The sequence below is a fragment of the Phaseolus vulgaris genome, chromosome 3 (genome assembly GCF_051622355.1).
Source record: "Phaseolus vulgaris cultivar YP4 chromosome 3, ASM5162235v1, whole genome shotgun sequence".
NCBI lineage: Eukaryota > Viridiplantae > Streptophyta > Magnoliopsida > Fabales > Fabaceae > Phaseolus > Phaseolus vulgaris.
In genome coordinates this window covers 11,877,247-11,897,383 of record NC_143500.1, presented here as the reverse complement: position 1 = coordinate 11,897,383, position 20,137 = coordinate 11,877,247, and the positions used below count along the sequence as shown (strand labels likewise).

General features: G+C 37.0%; 1 protein-coding gene and 1 pseudogene across 3 annotated transcripts in view; one reads left to right on the top strand and one right to left on the bottom strand.

Moving 5' to 3' along the window:
• LOC137806591 (Regulator of chromosome condensation (RCC1) family with FYVE zinc finger domain-containing protein) overlaps positions 1–18,480 on the bottom strand; it is a 33,451-nt gene extending 14,971 nt beyond the window's left edge. The window contains exons 1-8 of one of the 3 annotated variants that reach the window (XR_011080370.2): positions 17,645–18,286; positions 17,106–17,192; positions 16,486–16,575; positions 16,175–16,255; positions 15,805–15,972; positions 13,681–15,711; positions 12,833–12,979; positions 12,181–12,241 (exon numbers count right to left, since the gene is read on the bottom strand). Coding sequence is in view for 2 of the 3 variants with exons in the window: in XM_068606795.2 (XP_068462896.1) it covers positions 12,833–12,979; positions 13,681–15,711; positions 15,805–15,972; positions 16,175–16,255; positions 16,486–16,575; positions 17,106–17,192; positions 17,645–17,692 (2,652 nt within the window). In the remaining variant the exon portion in view is untranslated. Of the gene's footprint in view, positions 1–12,180; positions 12,242–12,832; positions 12,980–13,680; positions 15,712–15,804; positions 15,973–16,174; positions 16,256–16,485; positions 16,576–17,105; positions 17,193–17,644 lie in introns of all 3 variants that reach the window. The other 2 variants (XM_068606795.2, XM_068606794.2) reach the window with 2 other exon arrangements.
• On the top strand, positions 3,202–3,977 carry LOC150028683 (uncharacterized; annotated as a pseudogene).
• Positions 18,481–20,137: the final 1,657 nt, after the last annotated feature.

Genomic DNA, 20,137 nt, shown 5'->3' with positions numbered 1-20,137 from the left:
AATTATTTTATATACCAAAAAAAATCTTAAATCCATCAACAGGTCACCAGTGTTTTTGCCATTTATGATTGGTTTGTCAGCAATACAACACTTATTATACACTTTCCATGGAGTTTGTATGGGAAGACAAACATAAGATTGTTTTTCTAGAGCTCTATTCCTAACATACTCTTTTTTCTTCATTCTCTCAGTCCAAACATTTATAGCACAAATGTATTAAAGATTTAGAAGGGAAATATCATAAACAGAAGGGAGAATTATTTTTTATAAGCTTTTCAATTTGGATTGAAGAGGTAAAAGAAGGCCTTCAAAGTTGGCGATCCAGATGGTATTCCTGTTGAAGTTTAGAAGTGTGTCTGAAAACAAGATACCAATTGACTCACTAAGCTATTTAATGAGATTTCGATATCTAAGAAAATGTTAGGTGAGTGGAGAAGGAGCACTTTGGTTCTTATATTTAACAAAGGAAATATTTAAAATTGTGCAAACTAGAGAAGTCTAAAACTTATGACTCATACTATGAAATTACAAAAAAAAAAACATGATTAAGAGTCATTTATCTTTTACAGGAGTTGATGGAAAGGTATCAAAACAATGAAATGAAAATAACTTACATTGTAAAAGAATGATGTTTGCATGGCTTATATCCATGTTATACAAGACATGCATGATGGGATAACTACTAGTGTGATCAGGCAAGACTATGGACTAACCAGTAGGGATAGGATTACATCAAGGTTCAACCTTAAATCCTCATCATACAAACCCTGGAAACGAATCCAGTATAGCAGTAATGTTTGATGAAAAAGAGGAGCTACTAGAGAGCACTTAATGGTAAGCTAGAGCCTATGTCTCCTATCCTGACTACCTCAATACAATATGCACGAATGCCCTGTCTTGTCCCCTAGTGACCTATTAAGGCATGCTGCTCATGGAATCCTGCTGCAAATGCAGTAAGCATATGCCATGTCACCATTAATTCTCTCTCTCTCGGACATACCCTCCATATGATGGGCTTATTTGGGATTAAGTTCAACATTTGATCCAATTCTTTCTAATTATCTTAATTGTGGCCCAAGGGCCTTATCACTATTTTTAATCTAGTTTTGGTTATGTTTATTGGGACATACAAAAGATTATCCTAATAGCATGATTTTGTGAGTGGAATAGTTTTGATTGAGAAATCAAGGGAAGCAGTTAATTTTAAAGTAGAGCTTTCATGAAAAACTTCAAAAGGAAAATATTTTCACTTAAATACGAACAAGACAAAGTGTGTTTTGCAATTTTAGCAATAAATAAGAGGAATATGATTTAGAAGTAAAAATGGGAGATGTCATACCACAAGTTTGACATGTAGGATTGTCATAGAAATTAAAATGCTAAGATGGATGTGTGACCACACAAGAAAGAATATGATACGAAATTATAGTCTGTGAGAAGAAGATATTGGTTTGACAAAAAGGGAGGAAAAATTATAAAAAATCAATTCAGGTGAATTTGAACATTTACAAAGAAAACCACTAGAAGCACCACCAAGGAGAGTAGATTACACATGCGTGTGACATCTACGTATCGTCTTCCTCTCATCAAAAAAACGTCACACCTCCTCCACAAAGCTCGCCAAACCTCCTTGTCTTCATTTCTAGCATGGTTGAAAGTCAAACCTAGGGTTCTCCTTTTGTCTCTTATCAGATGTCTTCTTCTTTGTCAACAAAAAATGGCTTCTAGACGTGTTGTCTCTTTCTCTAGAATTCCTACCATTACCTCTAAAAAATTGAATGGAAAAAATTATCTCTCTTGGTCAGCCTCAGTCCAACTCTGGTTCCTTGATCAAGGTTTCCACGATCACCTTGAACAAGATGGGAGTAATGTACCATCTAATCAAGTTGAACAATGGAAGAGAACAGATTTTCAGCTATCTTATTTTGGCAATCTGTGGAACCCAAATGATTGGGTACTCTTGAGTTGTTTAAAACGTGCAACTCCTTATGGAAAAAGGCTCGAGGAATATATTTGTAAATGATATTCAACGCCTTTACGATTCTGCCAATAGGCTTGCTTCTTAAAACAAAGAGACCACGACATGTTGTCTTTTATGAGTGAAGCACAATCTGCTATTGAATAATTAAAAATATTCTTAGATGTTGAGTCAGACCACGACATGTTGTCTTTGTTTCCCAAAAAAAATCCTCATTTCATAACCTTAGCCAATGATTCTAAAGTTTCCTTCCAGGGAGCTGGTCAAGTTTCCCATTCTCCTCCCTTAAATCTAAAATTTGTTCTTTTTGTTTCTTTTTGCCCTTTCAATCTTATCTCTTAAGTCAATTAACCAAGTCTTTTAAATTATTCAATAACATTTTATGACGATTCCTTTGTTATACAAGAATGTGGTACAGGACGACTGATTGGAGAAGAATGTGAATCTAGAGGTTTATACTATTTTGGAAATAGTCCACATGTGTCTTGCTTTTCAACTCCATCTGCTAAATTTTACATGATCGTTTAGGACATCCTCACTTCTCAAAATTACAAAAAAAAAGGGTGCCCTGATCTAAGTAGTCTTCAAACGTTTGAATGTGAGACATGTCAGCTAGGAAAACATGTTAGATCTACTTTTCTTAAAAAGTCTAAATCAAGATGCAATTTTGTTTTTTCTATCATTCATTCCAATATTTGGGGACCGAGCCATGTCTCATCTTTTGGTTTTAGATATTTTGTTACTTTCATTGATAAATATTCCAGATGTACTTCGGATTATCTTATGAAATATTGATCTAAACTTTTGTCCATTTTTACATCCTTTTCGAATGAAATCAAATATCAATTTGGCCAAGTAATTAAAATTTTACTGGGTGACAGCGCCAAAGAGTATTTCTCCTCTAATTTCTCTACAATTTTACATTCACATGGCATTTTAGACCAATGTACTTGTCCTCACACACTCAACAAAATGGTATTGTAGAGAGGAAAATAGACACTTGGTTGAGACTACTCGTACCTTAATTTTTGGTGTCAATATACAGGTCCATCATTGGGGCGATGTTATCTTAATTACTTGTTTTGTTATTAACATAATGTCATTCTCTTCTCTAAGCAATCAGGTTCCTTATTCCATTCTTTTTCCAAGTGATCCTCTCTATTCATGTTTCCTCCTATGTGTTTGATGATTGTGTATGTTTTGTTCATAATTTATCTCCAGGGTTGGAGAAACTCTCTGCCCATGTTGTTAAGTGTGTCTTCTTGGGCTACTCTCGACTAAAAAAAGGGTATCGTTGCTACTCTTCTGAAACCAAGAAGTATTACATGTCTGCTAGTGTCACCTTTGAATGGACTCCTTTCTTCTCTTCGTCTGTTGAAGATTTTTCTTCCATCCAACAGGTCCTCCCTATACCATTAGTTGACTCTAGTATTCCTCGTGCTCCTAACAATTCCATACCTGTTCAAAATCCTCCTAAACCATCATCACCTCCTTTTATCACCTACCAATGCAGAACCCAAATGACTAGTCCTATGCTTAAAGGTGAATCCTCTTCATCAAGTTCTTCTCGATTGTTACTCAATACCATGGCTCCTATTAATGATGATTCAGCATGACCCATTGCCCTCCAAAAAGGTACTCATTCTACCTATAATCCACATCCAATTTATAGTTTTCTTAGCTATCCAAGGTTGTCTACTTCTTATTGTATTTTTAATATCATTTGTGCCTTCTATTACTACTCCCAAAAATGTGAATGAAGCACTTGATCATCCTGGATGGTGACAAGCCATGAATGCAAAAATGTAGGCTCTTGACCATAATAGCACAAGGGAGTTGTCTCTTCTTCCACCTGGGAAGAAGACAGTTGGATGTTGATGGGATTATGCCATTAAAGTTGGCCCCAATGGTGAAGTTGATCATGTCAAACTATGCTTAGTTGCCAAAGGATACACTCAAATCTATGACCTTGATTATAGTGATACTTTTTCTCCAATGACCTATCAAGTTTAGAAGGAATAATATTTTCTTCTATATAAATTATGAGGTCATTAGACCTATATATACATGAGAGCTTGCTAGTTATTTTAGGAAATATGGACAACTAATTCTAGAGAAACAAATCCCTATGATTGTGGGATTGTTTCTAAATACATAATCCTAATATTAATAGTAAGATACAGCTGTGATACAAAATAAAAATATAATAAGGATAAAATATAAAACTTCCTAAACAGTTTTGACACTCCCCCTCAAGCTGGTGAATAGATGTTCTCCATTCCCAGCTTGGATATAATTCTTTCAAAGTTACTGCAGTTCAGTCCTTTGGTGAGTATGTCTGCAAGTTGACTCTGAGTGGACACATATGGGGTGCAAATCAAGCCACTGTCTAACTTTTCCTTGATAAAATGTCTGTCCACCTCGATATGTTTAGTTCTATCATGCTGTACTAGGTTGTGGGCTATGCTGATTGCAGATTTATTGTCACAATATAACCTCATAGGTTCATCCCATCTTATCTTCAAGTCTTCCAATATAATCTTCAGCCATAGAAGTTCACATATTCCTTGGGCCATTGCTCGAAATTCTGCTTCAGCACTTGATCTAGCTACTACACTTTGTTTTTTACTCTTCCAAGTCACTAGATTTCCACCAAGGAAGGTGCAGTATCCAGTAGTTGATCTCCTATCCACAACTGACTCTGCATAATCTGCATCCGTGTATGCTTCAAGACGAACACTTTTGTTTCGTTTGAACAAAATCCCTCTTCCTAGAGTCCCTTTTAAATACTGCACAATTCTAAGGGCAGCTTGCAAATGTGCCTCCTTTGGTTGGTGCATAAATTGACTGACTAGACTCACAGCAAAAGCAATGTCTGGCCTAGTGTGAGATAAGTAAATAAGCCTGCCCACGAGTCTTTGGTACATTTCCTTGTCCACGGCATTATCCTCCTCCGCACTTCCCAACTTTATATTTGGATCAACTGGAGTACTTGCTGGTTTGCAGGCTGTCTTTCCTGTTTCTCTAAGCAAGTCAGTAATATATTTTTGTTGAGATATGAAGATTCCTTTCTTGGAATGGGCCACTTCAATTCCCAAAAAATATTTAAGTCTCCCTAATGTCTTAATTTCAAATTCTGTGGCAAGACATTGACTTAACGTTTGTTGCTCCTCTTTGTCATCTCCAGTTATTATAATATCATCTACATACACCAATAATATTGTTACTCCTCCTGAAACTGAATGTTTAATAAATAAAGTGTGATCTCCTTGGCTCTGTTTGTAGCCCAAACTTGTCAAAACTTTGGTGAATCTTCCAAACCATGCTCTTGGGGATTGTTTCAGCCCATATAGAGCCTTTTTTAGCTTACAAACGGTTCCAGCAGCAACCTGTCCATCATAGCCAGGGGGCAACTCCATGTATATTTCTTCTTCAAGGTCTCCATGTAGGAATGCATTCTTCACATCGAACTGCTGCATATCCCAATCATGATTTGCTGCTAATGACAATATTACTCTGACCGTGTTCATCTTAGCAACCGGAGCAAATGTCTCCAAGTAATCCACTCCATAGGTTTGAGTGAATCCTTTGGCTACTAACCTTGCCTTGTAACGCTCAATAGTCCCATCAGCCCGATACTTTACAGCGTATACCCACTTACACCCTACTGGTTTTTTTCCAGTTGGTAAGGTGACAAGCTCCCAGGTCCTGTTCTTGTTTAGTGCCTCCATTTCCACATCCATGGCTTGTTTCCATTTCCTGTCAGATAATGCTTCAGATACAGAGGAAGGTGTGGGTGTAGAGTTTAAGTTTGTGAGAAAGGTTTTATGGGTAGGAGAGAATTTTTCAAAGGATAGGAAATTTGATAGAGGGTAAAGTGGCTGTTGGGTGCAGGTTCTGGTTCCCTTTCTAGGGGCAATAGGAAGATCCAGGTTTTGATCCTCCTGTGCTTCTGAATTTTCCAAAATAAACTCATTAGAATTATTGGAATGTCTAGGATTAGAAACTGTTACCTCATGTAAAGATGGTAGGTTGGATTCTTGGACATGGATAGATTCTGGAATGACCTTTCCTCTTCTTGAATATACCAGATTTTTTCCGAATTTCCCACCACCATTAGGTGCAGATTCAGTTGCTGATTCAGGTGCCTGTTCAGGAGCTGATTCAGGTCTTGCTGCTGGTTCAGGTGCTTGTTTTGTTCTTGTCTCAGTTTCAGGGACAGCAATGCAATTTGTCCCAATTTCGGGTCCAAATGCCATATTTGGAAGCATGAGAGGCTCATCTTCCTCTCTTACATTCTCCCCTTGAAGATGAGGCTGGAAGTAGCTCTCTTGTTCGTTGAATGTGACATCCCTTGACAAAAAGAATCTCTTTGACGGGGGGTGAAAACACTTGTATCCTTTTTGTGTGGTTGAGTACCCTAAGAATACACATTTGACAGCCCTAGGGTCCAACTTTCCCCTTTCATTACTATGAACATGCACAAAGGATACACACCCAAATATTCTAGGTTAGAGTTTATTTGTAGGGTTTAGGTGTGGGTAGAAGGAGGATAGGACTTCCATGGGGCTTTTTGATGCTAAGATTTTAGAGGGTAACCTATTGATTAGGTAGGTGGCCGTAAGAAGGGCTTCCCCCCAAAATTTCTTAGGGACATGATTTTGAAAAAGTAGAGCCCTAGTTTGGTCTAATAAGTGCCCATTTTTTCTTTCTGCAATCCCATTCTGTTGGGGTGTGTTAACACATGAAGACTCATGAATTATCCCTTCCTTTTGGCAAAAAGAGTTTAGCACCAGGTTAAAGTAGTCCTTGGCATTATCAGACCTAATTCTCTTGATATTAACTCCAAATTGATTTTTAATCATAGACACAAACTGAACAAAAATGGAGCTAACCTCAGATTTATGTTTCAATAGGAAAACCCAAGTCACCCGTGTACAATCATCTATGAAGGTTAAAAACCACTTAGCACCTGAGATATTAGGAATATTAGCAGGACCCCAGACATCAGTATGGATAAGAAAAAAAGGGAAAGGACTCATTTTACTACTAATGGGAAAAGGTACACGCTTGTGTTTCGCAAGCTCACACACCTCACAATGGAGACTCTCCACATTTAAATTCTGAAACAAGGAAGGGAAGAGCACTTTTACAACTTGAAATGAAGGGTGTCCTAGCCGACAATGATATAGTTGAGCTTTCTCTTTACTGGTCATGGTGGATTCAGATATGAGAGAGTGACTATTGATACCAAGATTAGGATCCTCCATGTAGTATAGGCCATTCCATTCTCTAGCATGTCCAATCGTCCTCCCTGAGTTTTTGTCCTGAAATACACAATAGTTGTTATGAAAAACAACGTTACAAGAGAGATCTTTTGTGAGTTTCTGTACAGAAATCAGATTGGTGGACAATTTAGGGACATGAAAGACATGTTTTAATGTTATAGATGGGCTTATTTGGACTTCTCCTTGACCTGCGGCAGTTATACATGTTCCATCTGCTGTGGAAATTTTCTTGTTGCTAGGACATGGGATATATGTGGAGAAGTATTTAGGTAGAGGGGTCATATGGTCAGTAGCACCTGAATCTAGTATCCAGAAATGAGTAAAGGGTGTATTTGAAGCAGTAAGTCCAAAAGAAAATGGAAACTTACCAGAATATGTTAAGGAGCACATACCTGAGGGCTTCTCCAATTTACTAAGGAAGGACCTTACCCTTTCTATCTCTTCATGATTCAGCTGGACATATTCTTCTCCTTGTCCATTAACAATGTGTGCTTGTCTTTGTCCTTCCCTTTTTGGAGGGCCTCCTTTCTGGCCCCATTCTCTACTTGGGGGTTTTCCATGTAATTTCCAGCACTTTTCCCTTGTGTGGCGCAGCTTGTTGCAGTAGGTACACCAGACTTCCTCCTGTTTTTTCTCTATATTGGAAAACCCGCTTTTCTTCTGGTTAGTTAGCATGGTTGTTCCTCCTTCAGCTTTCATTGCTGAGCTTTCAGTAGTTGGGGTCTCCAACATCAGTCCTCTCCTGCTTTCTTCACTTCGAATAATGGCTACCACTTCATTAAGCCCTGGGACCTTCTCTTTTCCCAAGATTTGGATACGAACCTGATCATATTCAGGATTCAGGCCTACCAAGAAATCATAGACTCTATCTTGTTCAATATACTCCTTAAGGATTGTTGAGTCTTCTGAACATTTTGCTTTTATAACTCGGTAGTGATCCAATTCCATCCATAGGGACTTGAGTTGATTGGCATATTCTGTAACAGATTTGTTTCCCTGCTTGGCAGCCACGGTTTTCACTTTTACATCATATATTTGAGCAGCATCCTTGGCCTTAGAATAGGTTTGTTCTACTGCCTCCCAAATTTCCTTTGCTGATTTAAGGAACATGCAGGTATCACTGATTTCTGGGACCATTGAATTCCACAGCCATGCCATGATCATGGAGTCTTCTTCATCCCATGATTTGAACTTGGCATCCTGTTCATCAGGGGCCATATCAGTCAGGTGACTGACCTTTCCTTTTCCTTTCAAGATGGTTCTAATGAGTTGAGACCATTTGAGATAATTTTTTCCATTTAATCTATAAGCAGAATGAACATTCTGCAATTCTCCAGCAGTTTGGGATCTGTCCCCAATAGGATTCACGATCTCAGTGATCTCAGCCATCACAGTGATGAACAGTAGCGGCGGTGAACAGTAACCGTGATGAACAGTGCGTGGTGAACAGTAACCGCGGTGAACAGTAGCCGCGGTGAAGGCTACACAGCAATGAAGGCTGCGATTAGGCCAAGGTTGTGCAGCAATGAAGGCTGCAGCAAGGCTCAATGTTGTGCAGCAATGACGGCTGCAACTTAGGGTTTTCAGGCACGGTCAGAGACTCCTAAAGATCAGGAGCTCTGATACCATATCAAGTTTAGAAGGAATAATATTTTCTTCTATATAAATTATGAGGTCATTAGACCTATATATACATGAGAGCTTGCTAGTTATTTTAGGAAATATGGACAACTAATTCTAGAGAAACAAATCCCTATGATTGTGGGATTGTTTCTAAATACATAATCCTAATATTAATAGTAAGATACAGCTGTGATACAAAATAAAAATATAATAAGGATAAAATATAAAACTTCCTAAACAGTTTTGACATGACCAAAATGACTATTCATCATTGGCCACTTCATCAACTAGATATTAAAAATGTTTGTCTCCACAAAGATCTAGAAGAGGATACATGAAGCAATCTCCTGGGTTTGTTGCTAAGGGGGAGTTTGACTTAGTTTGCAAGTTGCACCACTCCCTCAATGGTTCAAGCAATTAACATGTTCTTGGTTTGGAAAATTTAGTTACATTGTTCAAACCTTTGGGCAAAAACGAAGTGAAGCAGATCATTCAGTTTTTTACTATCATTCATCCTTTGAAAAATGTGGTCTACTTAGTGTATGTTGATGAGATAGTAATTACAAGGAATGATGTTGCTCGACTATCTCAGCTAAAGGAACACTTGTGTAAACATTTTCAAACCAAAGACCTTGAAAGCCTTAAATATTTGTTGGGTGTTAAAGTCACTCAATCAAAAAAGGGTGTTGTAATCTCTCAAAGAAAATATGCTCTAGATATCCTAAAAGAGACCAGTATGATGGGCTATAGACCAGCGGATAGTCCTATGGATCCAAATCATAAATGAAAAAACATGGTGAATCTTTCTATGATCCGAAAATATATAAAAGACAGTTAGGAAAACTTATTTATCTTACTATTACTAGACATGATTTGTCTTTTGCAGTTGGTGTTGTTAGTCAGTTCATGCAGGCTCCATGTATTGACCACTGGAATGTTGTTATCCATATTCTAAGATACCTTCAAAAGGCTTGAGGACAAGGTTTGCTATATGAAGATAATTGTGATGTTGACTAGGCAAGATCACCTACTGACATATGCTCTACTACAAGATATTGTGTTTTCCTTAGAGGAAATATTATTTCTTGGAAAAGAAAGAAATAAAATGTAGTTGTCGATCAATTGTTGAAACTGGATATAGGGCAATGGCAACTCTTGTGAAATTCTATGGGTGAAACAAATACTTCAAAAACTTAACTTCTGTGAGATTCAACAAATGAAGATGTATTGTGATAGCCAAGATGCTCTTCACCATATTGCTTCCAATCCAGTGCTCCATGAGAGGACTAAACACATAAAAATTGATTGTCACTTTGTTCGGGAGAAGTTGTTGTCTAAGGAAATTTGTACTGAATTTGTTGATCCAATGATCAACTTGCATATGTGTTAACAAAACCTTAAGGGACCCTCGAATTGAATTTATTTGTTCCAAGTTTGGTACATACAAGGGGGAGTGTTAGAATAGGTATTAAATAGAGGTAGGAATTAGTTGTATTAGAAGACTACTATATGGTGTACCTATGAGCTAGGACTCTAGTTTGATCTTTGCACTTCCCTGTAATCATTGTATTAGAATTCTATCAATATAAATATCAGAACATATGATAAAAGGAGTGATAAGCTCTCTAAAATATAGCCGATTTTATTTATCTCAACTTTGTTCTTACATCATGTTATCTCGTCAATTGTATGCCTCATGACCTTGACTAGCTCATCCCTTTTCTGAAAAGATATTTAGTCTAGTCGTAATCAATATCCTCACTATGTTACAATATGTTATCATTGTCTTTCCCTTTGCACTATACATGTCTCTATTATGTCTATATTGCGTATATTCCTAACTCTCTAGGTGATGTCTTATCTCACCCCAAGTGATGGTTCAACAAGCAATTATTGATGAAATGTGTACACGAAGGAATGGTAAATGAAAACTGGTCAAACTTTAACTCACAAGTCCATATTTGGATGCCAATGGCTTTATTACGCTCTAAAAGTAGGTCCTGACAAAAACAATGACCATTGCAAGGCCCACCTAGTTGCCAAAGGTTACATACCGGTATTTAGGCAACACTACACCAACACTTTCCCCCATATGTCCAAAAGGGCATCACCTAGACACCTATTCCGCGGCTACTATTCACCATAGGCCATTGTTACAATTTCACATTAAAAAATGCCACAAGGGAAATCATGAAGAAGAGATATATGGAGTAACCACTTATATTTGTTGCTCAGGGGGAGTCCTCTACATTGGTAAGCTAACTTTGCAAATCCTTTAATGGGCTTTGTTGGCGATCCCACATCGACTAGAGATTAGAGCCTTTCATTGTATATAAGTGGGTGCAAACCTCAACCCTATGAGCCGGTTTTATGGGGTTGAGTTAGGCTTAAAGTCAATTTCGTAATATGGTATCAGAGCCATTTCGAGCCTATCCTAGCGAGTGTTTGTTGGGCTTATCAGGCCACCCGCTATCGGGCCGCTATCGGACCACCCATAATATATAGTCCCACGCACGAGTTGGCAGTCTCGGCGTGAGGGGGGTGTGTTGGCGATCCCACATCGACTAGAGATTAGAGCCTTTCATTGTATATAAGTGGGTGCAAACCTCAACCCTATGAGCCGGTTTTATGGGGTTGAGTTAGGCTTAAAGTCCATTTCGTAATAGGCTTAAATAGTCATAATGTGCCTGGTTTTACCCTTTTGATACGATTGTGAAGTAGTTTTATATGATTCGCAATGTTCTATTGCCACTCACCTATGGGATGCACCTACTTCATTGTATACGTGGATGATATTGTCCTCACAAACACTAATCAACCTGGCATTATTCACCTAAAACAACACTTCTCCTACCAATTCTAGACTAATCACCTTGGTAGACTTCACTAATTCCTAGGTATTGAGGTTGCTAAATCCAAGGATGGTTTGGTTATCTCCCAAAAGAGATATGCTATGGACATCTTGAAAGAAATTGGCCTTCTAAATGTCAAACCAATTGACATCCTAGTGGACAATAGTATCAAATTGCTAGCCAATCAAGAAGAACCTTCATCAAATCCTGGTGATATAAAGGTTAGTTGGAATGCTGAACTACCTTAATAGTTACTCATCAAAATATTGCATTTCCAACCAATGTAGTGAGGCAACTCCTGAATTCACCTAGCCAAGACCATTAGAATGTTGTAATTTGTATACTGAAGTATATTAAAAATGTTCCAAGCAAAGGTCTCCTTTATGAAGACAGAGCATGCAAATTCTTGATCAATCCAATGTGGACTAGACTTGCTCACCCAATGATAGACAATCCACCTTGAGGTACTATGTGCTACTAATTGGAGGAAATCTAATATCCTGAAAAAACAAGAAACAAAATGTTGTAGCAAAATCCAACGTTATTGCAAATGTTGAAGCAGAATACTGAGCGATGAGCTAAGTGACTTGCGAATTCATAATGCTGAAGCAACTCCTAAAAGAGCTTAAATTCGAAGATTCTACACAAATGATAATGATTTGTGATAACCAGGCAGCTCTGCATGTTGTATCTGATCTAGTTTTTCATGAGAAGACAAAACATATCAAGGTAGATTGCCATTTCATGAAGGAGAAAATTGAATTTGGAGAAACTACAACAATATTGGTCAACACTAAAGATAAGCTAGCCAATATCTTCACCGAATCTTTGAGGGGTCCTACGATTGACTATATTTGTTACAAGCTAGGTGTATATTATTTATATGCTCCACTAAAGTTTGTTATTTCATTAAAAGGCCTATATTTGTTTATTCCTTCTTCTTCTTCTTAAGATCCCCCTCTAAAGCTTTAGTTATTTATCTGCCCTTGCAAGAAAAGTTTACATAATACGTAAAAAGACCTAACAAACTTCAACCGTGCTTAGCAATGTAGAAGAGGAGAATAGACAACCCAACGTATAGAATACCCAACCTGTGCAGTCAATGATTTTATGACCTCTTTTGCTGATTTACACTTTCCAGCTTCGTCTGCAGCTACAGCAGTCACTTCCTTCAATTGCTTTGATGTTCTCTCAAGTTCAGCCTCTAAACTTTTTGATTTTCGAGTAAGATCTTCAACCTAACCAGTATATTTTATCAGTTCCAGGCTGAGTATACTTCAAGCATTTTCAACATTTAGAAACCATAAACAAATAATATCAGAAAGTTAAAAAGTATAATTATTTTAAATTCAAGTATCATGTAATTATTTTAATTCAAGATAAAAACAGATAAACATATAATTGTTTGTTTCAATATCATGTGAATGTGAATACACAGACCTGAGCAGTGAATAAAAACTAGTAATGAAAATGCACTGTAAACAGTTGATCCAAATGGTGCTATATACGGATTCTTTAACATTAGAAAGTTAAAATGGTACAGTATATGCAGAACCTTCTCATCTTAGAAATTCTTTTATTATATTTGCATTTTATATTCTGTCTTTAACCAAGAAGAATAATGCCATGTAATCAACTTCATGTAGAATAAGGCTTTGCTGTTGTAAGGTGGACCCCTTATCCTCCACACTCAGTCATTACTTTGCTTTTATTTTAAGCAAATTTGTCTATCCAAAAGAATTTTATAACAAATCAAATGTAATGAGATATGCAAGCTTTAAGAAGTTAATCAACAATTTCATCAAAAATAAATTTCTTTCAAAGCGTCAAAGTCCTAAACAGATCAATATTACTTATGTGCAATACAGACATATGACATGAAAAGGTTCTCTAGAAGGATAGATACACACATGAATAAGATATATATGATTAGGCTTACCTGAGTCCTTAAAATTATAACTTCTTGACTTAAAATATCATTTCTATGCTTTAAATCATCATTGATATCCTCATACGATTCTCTTGGACTTGACTTTGACGAAACTGGAGATGTTGTTTGACAAGATAATCTTGCAGCAGGCTCTGAAAATGGAAGGTTTTTCTTAGAATCAACAAAAACAGAATTTGATGATTTTGAAGAAGCAAAACCCTTCATTTCTAGTTTTCCATTCGAAGCTGGGGAACGGTGGCTATCTTGTGAATCTGGAAGCTTCAATTGACTACTTTCTGTTTGAAGAATAGAACCAAAAGATGAAAGTCTCAATAGTGTTCCCTGTATTTTAGTGGTTCTATTCTCTTGCAAACTTACACTTCTCAAGCTAGGAGTTTGCACCAAGGGTACTGATTCAGCAGGCTTCTTAAGCTTAAGATAACAGTCCTCGCAAACTCGATACGGCTTGCTAGTATTGGGAGCAAGGGAAGCTTTTCTAGATTTCTTGCTGGTGCAAGATTTGCAAAACACAAGTCCACAGTTGTAACAATTATGACGTTTTCTTCTGAAATTAAATGGATTACGACATCCAAAACATGTAGAATGATCAACACTTGGGATCCATTTATGAAGACATACAGCAGCTGTAAAGTTTGAACCACAAAATACACTTTTCACTTGTTTATCTTTTAAAAACTCAACAAGTGTTGGTTTATTCCTGTGATCATTGTCTCCATGACCTAATTGCCCATTTAAACCCTTTCCCCATGTGTAAACCTCTGCCTTGGAAGTCAAGACTGCAACATGATATGAACCACAGGCAATATCTTCTACAAAACTGTCAGCAATTTTAACACATGTAGGGACTTTTCCATCAGATGCAGGACAGCCAAGTTGCCCATAAGCAGTGCTTCCTATTGTATATACATGTCCTGATGTTGTCAAAGCAATTGTAAGACTGTGGCCACAAGCCACCTGGCTAATGTTTTCAGTACTCAATGCAATTACACACTCAGGAACTAGTCTAGGCTCCCTATCAGCATGTCCAAGTTGGCCTTTATCTCCGTCACCCCAGGTGAACAATCTTCCACTAGATGAGCGTGTAGAAGATTCCACAGATTCGTTTATCGCCTCCACAACTGCAGCAGTGTGCCAAACACCACATGCAACCTTGGTTGTTCTAAACCCTCTCAAAATTTCTACTTCTTGAGGAATAGTTGCACTACAATGATTTCCATGTCCTAAGGCACCAAAAGTTCCATCACCAAATGTGAACAGTTGCCCAGCTGATGTAACAATAGCTGTGTGCCAAGGTCCACAGGACACATAAGATACACGTAAACCCTCCAAGTTACCACTAATTTTTTTAGGAATCCAGTGAGTGGCTTCATTTCCATGTCCAAGCATGCCAGAATTGTGAGCACCATCACCCCATGTATAAAGATCCCCAGAATAAGTAACAGCGCATGTATGATATTCTCCACATGCTACTGACTCAATATTCATGCCAGCAAGAGTGTCAACAAGCTTAGGGTGAAAAACATCCATTTCTACACCATGTCCAAGCCTACCTCCTGACTCCTCTCCCCAACTAAATATCTCTCCCTGCTTGGTAACCAGAACAGCATGTCTGTAGCCACAACTAATACTGTGAACATCTAGAACTAACTTAGATTCGAATGCCTTGGGGAGGAATGCATCCATACTAGACAAGGCTCCAACTCTATGTACACCTCCACCAAGAATTCCATTGCCAATACCTTCTCCCCAAATAAAAACATCACTTAGGGAATCAAAATCTTCATGATAAGAACCCTGGCTGGAGGAACTTACAGCACTAGACAAACTAACTCGAAATGCCTCAGATGCAGAATTTCGATTGCTTGAGTTATCCACACACCCAGAGGACAAGGAGGAGTTTGCAATAGATTCAGCTTGACTGGTACTCTTGCTTGCTGCATTGGAAGAAATTATTTCAGAGAAAGCCTTTACCCATCTATTTTTCACATCAAAAGCAGCTCCACCAGCATCTCCAGGGTCCTGTTGTATAAAATTGTAGAGTGAAAATTATAGAAAATTGTAAATGTCTATCTGAACTGTATGAAACAACACAAAGATGAAAGCCATTGTTACAGAAAATGGTGTATTTGATGGAGTGGATCTTCGTGTGCTAGATTTTGGACTATCAGAACAGTGACTGTCATCAGTTCTTGACTCAAACCACTTGCGATTGTTCGCTCGAGTAACTAATGCCTTAAGACCAACAAACCAGATTTCAGCTTCTTCTTTGTCCTTGCATATCTGTACATAGATTAGCAGTGAATCAAATATTGAAGCTCATAAGTTATAAATTCCCCATTTTACTCAACCCACTAACTTAATATCAGACTAGCTTTTCACAACCAGATCAGTGAGAAGAAAAAGATGATGAGACAATCTTCATTACAGGCCTAGTAGGTTTAATTTTCATAATAATAAACAATTATGCAGAGAGAAAGCGCACCAAATCCAAGGACCTATCGCTGTATATAAGAGAAAATGATTGATATTCCTTCTCAGGTCGTGGATACCGCTGAAATGTTGCCTGGATGATAACATCAAACCAAAATAATGAACATGGTGCAGTAATCCAATAAAAAAAATAAAGTGCTAAGGATCAGTCAAACATATGTATTTTTCCAACTATTCCTACAAAAATAAAGCCCCAAGGTCATTTCAGAATGATGTATTGAACTCAAGTGAAGGCTTGAAATTTCAAAAAAGGCACCAAGAATTAACCAGAGAAAATAGTCTCTAGGCTTTTTACAAACTTACAGTCCGCTGCCCTGGAATGATCCTTGAAACAGTACTGAGTTTAAGCTGTTTCTCTTCCTTGTCAGAGTACCATAAGAGTATAGACTCATCCTAAAACCAAAACCAATAGCATTGAATAGTGTAGAACAGAAGATACATGTGAATGGGAAAAATCAGAAACAAGTAAATAAGCACATTTTAAATTCCTAGCAAAAGCTTAATACTCAAAAAATAATATATAAAATTCCTATTTTATAACATTGAAGACACAATGCATCTAAAGGCATTTGACCTTTTGTTCCCCTCACGAATAATTTGCTGTTATATATAAGCTGCTTGGCATCTTAGATTATTCAAACAAGATTCACGCATTCCTAAACTACTGTTCATTACTGGATTTTATGCATATTTAACAACTTGTTTTAGTCAATTATAATATTTTTTGTGGTCATCATGTATATAATAGCGACCTATTTGTTGCTGTGTTTACCACTTTCCATCAGCAAACTGTTACTGTCAGTAAAATCTTAAGAAAATTGTCATGTATAAATTGTATAAAGTTCTAAATCAAAAAAGTGGTAGTTTTATGTCCTTTTAGGCTAATACAATTGTTTTAAGAAGCAATAACAATAGCAACTTACATTGGAAAGCCTAAACGGGCAGAACTTCGGCTTCCCTCTTCGTCCGTACTTTAGAAGATATGAGCCTTTCTTAAGAAATGCAATTGCCTACAAAGGGAACAAAAAAGGTTAATTATCCTGGAAAGAAGATTATCCATGACTCCAAAACTAAGAAGCACAAGGCAAGAAGTCTGCTTCCAGTTTCAACGTTTGGTTATGTCAGCAACCATTGTATATTAGGACAAAACATAGATACGGATTCACATGTGTTGATTATGCTGTTCTTCAATTAGAATTAAAGTTTCACCTCAGTAATCGGCATAATAAAGATTCATATTAAAGAATTATGCAAATACCAAAATAAAACTTCAGAAAAAAACAGTAAACACAGCACATAAGGAACTGTATATGACTCCCATACTAAAAATTATTATTCACCCCACTAAAAACATATTGAATGGGACACACAGGAAAGTAAATTTTATTTTCATTTTCTATTTTGCTACACTAATCATTAAAAACCAAAAGAAACAATAGAAGGAAAGCCAAAACTGTTGAACCTGCTCGATATCTCTCTCCCCAAGAGCAGTTTTCTGAGGATCAGCCATTCAAGTTGCAATAAGAGGCGCTTCCCAAGAATGGACCCAACACCCATTTGAACAACGAACCAACACAAAGCATATACCATAAAGCAACGTCCAACCCCTCCCCATGAAACCCAATTCAGCGCTTTCAAATTAACCAAGCGAAGCTAGTCTCATCTACCCCATAGCTCAACCACACCGCAGAGTTCATAGAACCGCAGAGAAATGCGCCTCCGGTCACCACTTTCAGCTCGAAACAAAACCCTAGAAAACGCGGTCACCACAGAAACCTCGGAATTCCTCGGATTCCCTCTAGCAGAGACGGCTCGGCGTCGCCAATGCGGGAGGAAACAACGCAACGATAACCGAAACCAGCGACATTGCGAGGAATCCTCGGACAACGCGAAAAAACCTAACCGTTTGAGGAGACGTCGGGGTCGTTGGAACCGCGGCGAAGGGAATTGGAAGAAGGAGAGGTTGCGGTGTGGAGCTTGCGGTGGCGAGAGACAATGCCTTGGGTTTTTCTTCTTTCTGAGCTCGAATTCGCGGAGCTTCGTTTGAAATTTTGGTAACACGCGAAAGGGGTCTCTCTCCTGAGAGGAGCTAACTGTTTTTTCTGCCGGTTAAAGCCACGTCAGCAACTGAAATCTGGGAGATGGGGATGGCTGGTTTTGTCGTTTTCTGGAACTTTGGGGGGACAAATGAGTCCAATTTCGGGATTTGAAACGAAATGCCTCGCTGGTGTCGCTCTCTTGGGGAACTTCACTCCCCTGTGCTTTGGACCACGCTAAGACCTCCTAGGGATTTTCCTCGGTTCATCTGGGATGCATCCAATGGGATAAAAAACTTCATTTTCGAGGGTGCACCGTACACCGTGCTCTTTACCACACGCAGTAACTCCAGTTGGATTTCGCGGACTAAAAAGGGAATTTGGGTGTTTAATCTAATGTAATAATGTAACCATATTCACTCGAGCTTTTATTACACCAATGGGAAGGATTTGGTTCCATTTTGAAATTAATCATAAACATTTTTTAATATTTTTTTATTTGTCGCATTTACTTGGTTTTAGACGAAAATTAGAACTGGTTGTAATTAAAATTATTTTCATTCATGTGGTTTGAATTTGTCAAACAAAATTTGCCGTATTTCAACCAAACTAAGAAATTGTCATCAGATAAATATAATCTTATGTTATAATTTGATTTACTTATTTATTATAAATTTAATTATATTATATTTTATATTCAAAAATGTTTATTGTTATGACTTTTAATTTCTTAAAGTAGATTTTCTACGACATATAAAAACACTACTTGTTTCTATTACCAATAAGAAATACTACAATTTTATATTTTCAGTTTTCAAAAGGCAATTTAAAATTTTAAAATTATGTTTTTAAAGCCCAAAACACACAACAAGTGCTTGATGTTCTCTTTTAGTATTTGCCACCCACTTTAAAATTATAATGGGTAGATCTGAATGACTAACTACAATATCCATGTTCATATTTATATTTTAAAAAAAATACTTGTATCTAATATGCACATGCCAAGTGCAATTTTATTTAATCATACTTTTTAACCATTATTCCCTACCCGCGTATTCCTCAAATACATGACAGTGGTAAAGAAGAACATATAAAAATTATATACAATAAATGACTTAATATATCAAATACTTAATACCAATCTCATAAATTTAAATTTCATTACAATCTATTAAATTAATTGGTTTTAATGTGATTATATCTAATGAGATCACTCAAAAAAATTCAATGTGAACGAGTCATTTAGTTTATAGGTTTATAAATACATTCATAAAAAAATAAGTGAATTTTTAAACTTTACAATAAATTAAGAATATAAAAATAGGAACTAATACATTTGAAAGTGTATCGTTCGATCGTGATTAGGTCATGACATGATCACTTAAAAGATGTTTCCTCGCGTCATTTATCTCGAGTCCAAGAGACAATGTTCGGTCCAAATAAGGACAGGGCCAATGACCCTAAAAGATGTCAGTTTTTTTACAAAACGAATTAGGTACTAAAGTAACATAAAGCAACTTAAGTATTTAAAATATAAATAGTTATATTCTTTCTTAGCACAAGCTCAACAAAAGTAAATAGTTAGAGACAATACTCTATATATCAACACCCTAAAATAAAGGGAATATATTAACAAATTATTATATGTTTACTAACTCCTGAATAATGATCTATGAGTATTATAGAAAGACTTTAAGATCCTGAGCAAAAGGTAAGCATTATTCTATGCAGTACACACTACACTCATATTTTTTAATGCTCACACTAAATTTGATTCTCGGAGTCTTATCAATAAGGAGATCATCTCATTGTGATCTTCAAGCATCTCAAATAGGCAATGTTGAAAGGTTGACTTGAAAATCACCTTCAAGACCTGACTTGGTCCAAATTTACTGACATTGAGAGAAAATGATAATTTT